A 10,847-nucleotide genomic window follows, 5' to 3' on the forward strand; every position below is an offset into this window, starting at 1 on the left:
GTGGTATGCAGGCTAAGGACACATAACTGATCCAAGAACGACCTTTGTAAACCGGGGACTAATGCATAAGTTTCCCCTCTCAGTTTTATCCCCGGAATCCATTTTCTAACTACCACACCATTTTCTTCAGCTTAGCAGAGACTATTGTAACTGCTACACACTATTATACATCTTAGCAGAGACTATTGTAACTGGTACACACTATTATACAGCTTAGCAGAGACTATTGTAACTGCTACACACTATTATACAGCTTAGCAGAGACTATTGTAACTGCTACACACTATTATACAGCTTAGCAGAGACTATTGTAACTGCTACACACTATTATACAGCTTAGCAGAGACTATTGTAACTGCTACACACTATTATACAGCTTAGCAGAGACTATTGTAACTGCTACACACTATTATACAGCTTAGCAGAGACTATTGTAACTGGTACACACTATTATACAGCTTAGCAGAGACTATTGTACCTGCTACACACTATTATACAGCTTAGCAGAGACTATTCTGCCTCCACGGGTCTCATATTAACCTTCATCAATGCCTTCACTACCCAATGGCTCTACTAAACTGCATAAAGTCCTCTGGTAGCAGCATCAATAAAGAGAGAGAGAGAGAGAGAGAGAGAGAGAGAGAGAGAGAGAGAGAGAGAGAGAGAGAGAAACTGGAGAGGTTACAAAATCCATCCCTTGCCTATTCCCAAAACCAGCGCTGACGACGTGGCGTGATCTGAAAAAAAAAAATAAATAAATATAAATAAAACGAATTAGAAACAGACAGGCCTTAAACTTCGACCAAAATTTCCAAACACAAGGGCAAGATGGGAGGTTCATGGGGAGAACAGGTCCATGAGAAATACAACTCTTGGGAAATGGGTCTATGAGAAATACAACTCTTGGGAAATGGGTCAATGGGGAATACAACTCTTGGGAAATGGGTCAATGGGGAATACAACTCTTGGGAAATGGGTCAATGGGGAATACAACTCTTGGGAAATGGGTCTCTCTCTCTCTCTCTCTCTCTCTCTCCTTATATTCTTTATCTCTTCTCTTACTGTCAGATTAATTTCACATTTTCTACTACCCATCCACTGTACTTATATTTCGTCTCTCTCTCTCTCTCTCTCTCTCTCTCTCAACAATCAACTTCCCTGTCTTTTCATAGTCGGTGGCGTCATCTTACATCAATGGAGGAAGCATCAACAACATCACCAAGACATCAACACAGCCGGAACTACAGCCAAACTCACCTTCATGCTCCTGGTGCTCTTTAGCTGGTACCTGGTCCCTCCCACCTCGTCCTCAAACACCTAAAGAGAAAAGCATAAAATTAGTCTTTGGCATCATTATCATCATCAATTAGCACCATCATCATCATCATCAGTAATCATCATCATAAATCATCGTCATCATCAGTAATCATCATCATAAATCATCGTCATCATCAGTAATCATCATAAATCATCGTCATCATCAGTAATCATCATCATAAATCATCGTCATCAGTAATCATCATCATAAATCATCGTCATCATCAGTAATCATCATCATAAATCATCGTCATCATCAGTAATCATCATCATAAATCATCGTCATCATCAGTAATCATCATCATAAATCATCGTCATCATCAGTAATCATCATCATAAATCATCGCCATCATCAGTAGTGTGTGTATGAATTCGTTTTACTTCTTTTTCTCCCTGTTATTATTCTTACTTTGCTCTCTCTCTCTCTCTCTCTCTCTCTCTCACTCACTGACCCTCTCCGTGGCGTGTTGGAAGCCTTGGTTGCCACGCTGCGCCTCCAGCATCTTCCTCTTCATCTCCGCCGCCGCCTGTGCATCTGACGCGTTCATCCTGCCCATCAGCCGCCAGAAGGTGTCAGTGCTGAACATGCCCCAAACCCCGCCCAGCCAGCCACCGGCCCCCTGAGCAGCGTCTTCGGGCCGGATTATTTCTTCTGCTTCCTCCGCAACTGGTATGTCTCGATCATGAGGCGGCCTGAGGAAGAATTAGCAATCTTAGTTCCCCCCAAGTCCGTCCCTACAGCCAGCCACTACCTCCTTGGCCAGCGTCTTCGGGTCGGATTATTTCTTCTGCTTCCCCAGCAACTGGTGTGTCTCGATCATGAGGCGGCCTGAGGAAGAATTTACTACCTTACTCCCCCCAGTCCATCTCTAAAGAAAATTATTATTATTATACTTGGGAATAACGCCTATCAGTTACAAGGTCACTGGAGACACATGACCTTTTCTGGTTTGTCTCGATCATGGGGTGACCTGAGGAAGAAATCATTGACCTTACTCCCCCCAGGTCCATCTCTACACAAAATAAATACTTGTGAAATAATGCCTGTCAATTATAAGGTCACTAATGCCACATGACCTTTCCTGGCTCCTCTGCTGTGGATATATCTCGATAATGGGGTGACCTAAATAAGAATTCATTGACCTTACTCCCCCCAGGTCCATCTCTACACAAAATAAATACTTGTGAAATAATGCCTATCAGGCCACTGGAGCCATATGACATTTCCTTGTCTCGATAATGGGGCGACCTACGTAAGAATTCATTGACCTTACTCCCCCGAGGTCCATCTCTACAGAAAATAAATACCGGTACTTTGTTTTAATGCCTATCAGTTATAAGGTCACTGGAGCCACATGACCTTTCCTTGTCTCCATCATGGGGTGACCTACGTAAGAATTCATTGACCTTACTCCCCCCAGGTCCATCTCTACACAAAATAAATACTTGGGAATAACGCCTGTCAATTATAAGGTCACTGATGCCACATGACCTTTCCTGGTTCCTCCGCAGTGGGTTTGCCTCGACCTTAAGGCGGCCTCAGGATAATTTCTAATCTTAATCCTGTCAAGTCCGTCTCTACAGATAAGTTATATTCAAGAAGGTTTATAAGGTGGCTATGTGAGGGGCGGTAACTCATGCTTGGGTAAATTTATGAATATGTCAGCTAAGATAAATCATATTCAAGAAAGTTTATGAATACGGTGACTAAGGACAGATAACTCATGTTTAGGTAAATTTATGAATACGACAGCTGAGCAAAGATAAATTACTACTCAAGAAAGTTTATGAATACGGTGACTAAGGACAGATAACTCATGCTTAAGTAAATTTATAAATACGGCAGCTGACCAAAGATAAATTACTACTCAAGAAAGTTTATGAATTGTGGACTGATAATTCATCCTTAAGTAAATTTATGAATACGACAGATACAAATAAATAAAATAATGCAAAGAAATGTTATGTACCTGACATCGCGTCCTTCTCCCAGGCCATACCCTCGGCCGATATGATCCCCACTGATGTCATTGATGTCACGTCTCCCACCAGCATAATTTCTACCGACGTCACCCCTTCTGATATAGTCTTCACGGTTGTCATATCTTCCACTGATGTCACCCCTTCCACTGATGTCACCCCTTCCACTGATGTCATTCCTTCCACCATTGTCATATCTTCCACTGATGTCACTCCTTCCACTGATGTCATCCCTTCTGATATACTCTTCATATCTTCCACCGATGTCACTCCTCCCACTAATGTCACGCCCTTCGCCAGTGTGGTCTCTGTTGATGTCATTCCCCATACCGATATCATGCCATCCACCGCTGTCCTGTCCTCTGCCGATGTCACTACCACCGATGTCCTTCCTTCCATTGATGTCACAGCTATTGATGTCCTGCCTTCCACTGATGTCATTTCCACCGATGTCCTGCCTTCCACTGATGTCATTTCCACCGACGTCCTGCCTTCCACCGATACCACTATCACTGATGTCCTGCTTTCCACTGATGTCATTTCCACTTATGTCCTGCCTTCCACCGATACCACTACCATTGATGTCATAGCTATTGATGTCCTGCCTTCCACTGATGTCATTTCCACCGATGTCCTGTCTTCCACTGATGTCACCTCCACCAGTACCCTCCCTCCCATCGCCACCATGGCCACTGACGTCATTTCCTCCACTGATGTCACGCCCTCCGCTCAAGTCCCACCTTCCATCAACGTGACCTCGTCCTCGGTCTGCCACTCCCCTGCCAGACAGAGGCTCACCGGTCCGACTGTCAGGCAAAGCGAGGCCACTCAGGGGATCACACACCTCCATCGCCTCCACCTCCGCCATTTTCCTCCGAGCTTCCTCATGGGGGTTGTCAGCCATTTTGTTGGAAGGTGTTGGTAGGCGTTCTTGTTGGCAGATTTGGTTGGTTATTGGTGGGTCTTGTTGGCAGATTTGGTTGGCAGTTGTTGGTAGAGGTGTTCGTGTTGGCAGATTTGGTTGGCAGGTGTTGGTAGGTCTTGGCAGATTTGGTTGGCAGGTGTTGGTAGTTGGCAGATTTCGTTGGCAGGTGTTGGTAGTTGCTGGCAGATTTCGTTGGCAGGTGTTGGTGCTGGCAGGTCTTGTTGGCAGGTGTTGGTGTTGGCAGATTTCGTTGGCAGGTGTTGGTGTTGGCAGATTTCGTTGGCAGGTGTTGGTGCTGGCAGGTCTTGTTGGCAGGTGTTGGTGTTGGCAGGTCTTGTTGGAAGGTGTTGGTGTTGGCAGGGGTTGTTGTGGCGGGCGACGCAGCGGTAGTACTGCAATGGACAAGCAGGCCAATTACATAACAGGGTCTTCAGCCCCTTGTCGTGCAGGTTGTCAGTCTTCCTTCAGGTGGTCTGTGTTACAACGACAAACTTTATACAGAAATGAAAAATAAGATTAAGATTTTATCCATATTCACTACACGAGGATCAAAATCAATAATGAAATAGCTAAACTGTAATTCAGGCCCCATTAACCCTTTCGTCTTTTATACATAAGCTATCAAGATGGCTCTGTTTTGCTGTGATTTTTTTAATGCAAGGAAGAAGGAACCCAAGGCCAGAAGACGCAAGATTGTTTCGTCCAATTTAAAAAAAAAAAAAATAAAAAGCCGATTCAAGATCCGTAAAACGCTTGAAGTCTTGAGTGCTGAAACCTGGCTTGATTAACCCGTAGAATTATCCAGCTTCCCTCGCCCTGCTGCAATAATCTGAACATTGACTTCTCTGGCTGACACTTAACCCAGCGGGGGAAGGGGAGGGGGCTAAAACACCTTCTCTGATGAATGGAGGATACCTTTAGGCACATGGACGATTTTATTTCCTTTGTTTTTCCTCCCTCCATTCATTCTCAAAAAAATAATAATAATAATAAAAAAATAAAAAGTATCCGCTACTAGACCCAAGTGGATGCAGGTGCCCTTTTAAAAACGACTAAAGTTTTGAAGTTTTATTATACTTACATCCAAACTTAGTGTCAATATAACAACAGACAGAGAGCTAATGAATAAGGGGGGGGGGGGAAAATTAGCTGGTATTGAAATGGGGCGTGAAAAGTGCGTAGAGTATTATCCGTGCCAGGGTGCTTCTGCCACGACAACCAAAACACCTCCTCTGAGAATATTAATCTGGACAAACTCGGGACATCAGCTGCTGCATCCCAATGGTCTCATGTGCACAATTTCGTTAAAGAGAGCTTTGTTACGTACATGCATACATACAAAGACAGAAAAACAAGCAGTATTATGGCACCCTGAAGTATATATGGTCATGGCAACTATGTGGGTTATTTTTTTCTATGCCAGGAAGAAGGAACCAAAGGCCAGAAGCCCGCAAGATTACTCCCTCCAAGAAAAAAAAAAAAAGAGGAAATCATTCTAACACAGTGTCTATCACGATGCAATAATGAACAAGAAAAGCAAGCATGTTTTGTAGTAGGAGGGTCGAGGTGGTAGTACAGTACAGGGGTGGACTGGCGAACGTACGGTCATGATATCGATCCCGGATGAGGTCGGGAAGTCTGTGTATTTGAGTTTCGTTAAAGTGGCCTATGCGTCTCAAATCACCAGCTACCCGCGAAAATAAAATACATAAATACACGGTGAATGTAAGAAAATACCATCACACCTGTCCTGTATGCCCAAGTGGTGACATGTGAAGGTGTTTGGAACCATATGTTGATGATGCACATTAAACCTGCGTACTTGGTAACTTTACAACCCGAGAGAAGCAATGTGTTTATTGCTATACGATTGAAAATATAAACTGTCTTCTATATGACTTAACACGACTTAAATTGGTTATAAAGTGTGCAGGTCCTGTGATAATAATAATAATAAAACGAACTTTAAAACCTAGTACAAGAATGTTTATGAATACGGTACCATCAATACACAACCTAAGAACGTTTATGAATACCGTACCATATAATAAACTAATACGGTACCATCTGCAACTTAAGAACGTTTATGTATACGGTACCATCAACACACCAAAAGAACATTTCTGAATACGGTACCATATAATTAACTAATACAGTACCACCTACAACTTAAGAACGTTTATGTATACGGTGCCATCACAACCGAAGAACGTTTATAAATACGGTACCACAGCAGTTACATGAAGACGTCACTTACTTAGCACCAAACGCTCGCAGGGAAGAAGGTGCAGTGCGGCTCGCGACTGTCAGCGCCACTTTATATAACCTCGGCAGCTGTGACGTTGGCAGGCTTCGTAAATGTATCCACCAGCTGTGCATCTACAATATTCACTGTTAAGGAACCGTCTGTACCAGTAATTGAAAAAGAATACAATAAAAAAGCGTACGTTTGGTGATGTTATGGTGTGTGGCGTTGCTTTAAACAGATTCACAATACCCGCTAGAGGTGTTTGAAAGTCGCTAAGCACAAACACTTGAAGAAAAACCGCTAAACATCTCAAGAAAAAACGCTAAACACTGCGATCAAACTGCTAAACCTGGTAAAGATCCGTAAAAGTACTTGCTAAATGGGAATAAATATGTAGCGCTGGCTGTACAATCGCTAAACTGGCAACTCCTGCGGTGCCTGGATAGCGCTGTCTGACGTACGATGACAATAACATTTCCTTCACTGGCTACTTCTCTCCACATTTCATGATAGTAAACCATTTTGTACCATGAGTGGATAAAATAGCCATACCATTAAGAATATACTGCAAAATATGATGTAATAGTCCGCTGTTTATAGATTTCTGTTGTTTATGTGTAAGTTTGTACGTTGGTTCATCTTCCTCGGCTCAGTAAGCTACGTATCTCGGCTCAGGGACCAGGAACGTTTTGCGACAAGACCGAGAATATTCCACGCCTTTGTTGTCATGAGCGTTGAGGCTTGACTGAATGATGAATTGTATATACAGCTTTTGATGAGATGGCGTCTTGTATCAGGAACACTTAGGGTGATTTTTCTTTCTCTAATACACTCTGCCACTAATACATGGTGTGTGTGTGTGTGTGTGTGTGTGTGACAGACAGACAGACGAAATACAGGTAATGTGGATGGCAAGAAAATGTTAAAATAATCTGATAATGAATATGGAGAGAGAGAGAGAGAGAGAGAGAGAGAGAGAGAGAGAGAGAGAGAGAGTGTGTGTTTACGGGTAAATAAAATACATGAGAACTACTTTAGCACATAGGTGACCAGTTTTACTACCTGTGATTGAGCGACGCAGGTAGAGAGAGAGAGAGCGAGACCCGTTTTTCTACCTGCGTCGCACAATCACATTTTTTAAATATTAGTGCGAAAAAAATTTATTATATGCAAAGTAAATCAACAAGGAAGAGGTGCAACGTAGTCTCCCATGCCTTCTAGAATATGGCACGTAGCATGAAAGTATAAGAAAAAACATACTAATATTTTTAACAGTGGCCAAATATCTATCTATTGCCAGACGCCTTAATCCCGTAAGGGGTGGCCACAAACAAATCGCCTCCATGTCCCCCGCCATTTCACTGCCGTACTCCCAGCTCACACCCCCCCCTCTCTCATATACAGTACCTCTCCACTCCATCCCTCCATCTCATCCTTGGCATCCCCTTCCCTCTCCCCCCCTCCACCTCACATACACTCTCCTCGTCAGTATCTCACTCTCCAGAAATATCGCTCGGCGCTAATCAAATGCACGTAGCTGCCACAAAACGTTTCCGTCCCGAAGCCTGATACGTATATGCTTGCCTCCCCGCACTGACCACACCTACACCTACAGACATACAGACATTTGACTGTTGCATCACTATTTCTCCTGTTTCACACTTAACGCTACTGACATCTTATAAACCAATTGCAAATATTAGTTTAACAGGTGGTAGTAATAAGCGTTTAAGTAGACAAATTACTTAAAAGGAAAATTAAGGAAAGGGCTATTGATCGTACGTCAGGCACCGCGGTCAGAGTTCCCGCCAAAATTGTCATACTGCACAACTTTAAAAACACCTATTCTACCCTCAGATTTGTTAAATAATATATCAAAGTGATCTGGCTCCTGTTGTATATGGTGAGAGGGCGATGGTGATAATCTAAATATAATCCTTACGTTTATAATAAGCTTGTAAAGAAGCCCCAACCTACGTAAATACAGTGAGAGGGTTCCCGCGCGCTCATAACCCACCCGATACTGACAGATCCAATTCTGTAAGGTAAGGTGCGCGTAGTAATATTTGAATTAGTGATCGTTGTTATTATTCCATCTTTTGAACGTACTTTAATACTTCTGCACCATCCTCATACAACGTTATACTGATTTCCGATATTTGAGCATCATTCTAACTTGCTACATTATCACCATCATCATTCTAACTTTTATCGTCATGTTTTAGTAATTTGAGTGTAAGCCCGTTGTTACCTTTATATGATTTTTCAATTTGTTTTAACAGAAGGAAAACCATCTGTCAACTAAACTTCAAGTATGGCGTCGTATAACAGCCAAAATCCCGCCAAAATAGACTCGCACAACGGCAGCCGGATGTGGGAGGAGGAGAAGGAGCGCGAAATTAACGGCCCGCACCACGACGGGTCAACGGAAAAAAACGGAATAACGAACAACAACGGTAAACAGGAGTCGGAAGGCGTGTTGACTAAGATAAAGAATGCCCTTGCTGGTAATAAGGGGTCATCGAGTAAGGACCAGAAGAAGAAAATGTCCCAGGAGGAAAGGCAGAGGAAGCAGATCATGAAGAAGGGGTACCACCACACATCCCATCAGGTCAGTATTTATATAACGCATTTAAATTCTCGTGTTTTGCGTGGACGGCTGTTATCAGTATCTACCTTGCACTTTCTACCTCACATATGCTATAATACTCTATAATACCTGCACTTAATTATCAGTAGTTTAAAAATTCAACACAAAAGCGTTGCAAGTACAGTGGATTAAATCGAATCAGGTGAGAATGGTCACAGGTTCGTGTTCAAGGGACGGTTGACGTTTACTGTTCACATAATGCTACTCAGGGATGTTGGACTGGTCAGTCTTGTCTGAAATGGCCGGACCTAACAGCCACGGGGCCCTGCGTTCTTGATTTCTAGAACAGTAGAGGAGTGGATGATGGGTGGATGGAGTTTGTGTATTATTATTATTATTATTGTTATTATTATTATTTCTCCCCATTTTTTTCCTTACTACTACTACTACTACGACCACCAACACTGCTACTACGAATACTGTTGTTGTTGTTATTTTTTTCAGGAGTTTGATCAAGACTATGGAGGCACCACCTTCCACGTCACAAGCAGTAGGACGATGAAAGTAAGTTGAAAAAATTACCCCTTCACTACGATAACCTTTTCTATAGTTGTTACTGCTGGGCTATTTTATTCAACTGGATGGGAAGGAGTTGACAGGATAGGGATGGGTGGAGAGAGACGCCTTCATGTGGTGGCACTGATGTAACTGGCTGGTGGAGCTGCCCGGTTATACAAGCAGTAACTCCCTTCCTATTCCCCTGTGAGAAGGATGGTAGACTGCAGGAGAGCAACTTTAGCTTGGGGTCTACTACTACTACTATTACTACCACCATCACCACCACTATTACTACTGCTGCTGTTACTACATCTGTACTACTACTACTACTACTACTACTACCACCATCACCACCACTATTACTACTGCTGCTGTTACTACATCTGTACTACTACTACTACTACCACTATTACTACTGCTGCTGTTACTACATCTGTACTACTACTACTACCACCACCATCACCACCACCACCACTATTACTACTGCTGCTGTTACTACATCTGTACTACTACTACTACTACTACTGCTGCTGCTATTACCACCTCTACTACTACTACTACTACTATTTCTACTATAATTTGACAAGTGATCCCTAACCCCTCTTCAGCTCAGTTGATGGCCAAGTGTAAGTTATATTGGAGGGTTGATTTGACTAGTAACCAAGGAGACTCATTCCTACTTCAACCAAGGACCAGAGTTTCATGCACCTACGATTAAGTATAATAATAATAACGTCTTACTACTACTACTACTACACTAAATAATAATAATAATAATAATAATAACACTGTTTTCTATAATTCCATATATTGTCTGCAGATCACGCCTCCCAAAAAGTCGTGGTTTTAAGAAAAGGAAGGACTACACGAGCCAGGGTAGGGGAAGAAGAGGAGAAGATGAAGAAGAGGAGGGGAAGAAGTTAAAGATGAACAAGAAAAAAAAGAAGAGGAGGAGGGAAAGATGAGTAGAAGAGGAGGAGGAAGGAGGAGGAGAAGAGGGAGAAGTATATGATGATGAAGAAAATGAGAAGAGGAGGAGGAGAGGAAGAAGGAGGAGAAGAAGACTATTATGCTGAGATCAACAATCATTTATAGGAGACGAAGATAATGAAGAGGAGGAGGAGAAGAGGAAAAAGAAGAAGAGGAGAGAGGAGGAGAAGAGGAAGGCGGAGGAAAACATGAAGAAGAGAAGGAGGAGGAGGAGGAGGAGAAGAAGAAGAATAGGCAGA

At 42.8% G+C, this 10,847-nt stretch overlaps 1 protein-coding gene and 1 long non-coding RNA gene across 2 annotated transcripts; one reads left to right on the forward strand and one right to left on the reverse strand.

Annotated features, from left to right (window-relative positions):
* Positions 1-308: 308 nt before the first annotated feature.
* On the reverse strand, positions 309-6,991 carry LOC145397534 (uncharacterized). The gene is made up of 5 exons (XM_080270604.1): positions 6,880-6,991; positions 3,288-4,614; positions 1,770-2,010; positions 1,258-1,317; positions 309-737 (listed from the first exon to the last, which is right to left on the reverse strand). The coding sequence occupies exons 1-5, from the start codon at positions 6,989-6,991 to the stop codon at positions 702-704; spliced, it is 1,776 nt and encodes a 591-aa protein (XP_080126730.1). The 3' UTR covers positions 309-701.
* Positions 6,992-8,874: 1,883 nt separating this feature from the next.
* LOC145397435 (uncharacterized) lies at positions 8,875-10,513 on the forward strand. The gene is made up of 3 exons (XR_013896985.1): positions 8,875-9,081; positions 9,565-9,624; positions 10,439-10,513. It is a non-coding gene; the product is annotated as an uncharacterized LOC145397435 (long non-coding RNA).
* The last annotated feature ends 334 nt before the right edge of the window (positions 10,514-10,847 follow it).

This window comes from Coenobita brevimanus, chromosome 41, assembly GCF_032717465.1.
Source record: "Coenobita brevimanus isolate Jiangsu-jjx chromosome 41, ASM3271746v2, whole genome shotgun sequence".
Classification (NCBI taxonomy): domain Eukaryota; kingdom Metazoa; phylum Arthropoda; class Malacostraca; order Decapoda; family Coenobitidae; genus Coenobita; species Coenobita brevimanus.

Coding starts and splice junctions, on each gene's coding strand:
- LOC145397534 (XM_080270604.1), bottom strand. CDS start 6,991: ATGGTTTACTATCATGAAATGTGGAGAGAAGTAGCCAGTGAAGGAAAT. Junction 1,318..1,769: donor TCCAACACGCCACGGAGAGG/GTCAGTGAGTGA, acceptor TTTTCTCTTTAG/GTGTTTGAGGACGAGGTGGG. Junction 738..1,257: donor AGAGCACCAGGAGCATGAAG/GTGAGTTTGGCT, acceptor TTTTTTTTTCAG/ATCACGCCACGTCGTCAGCG.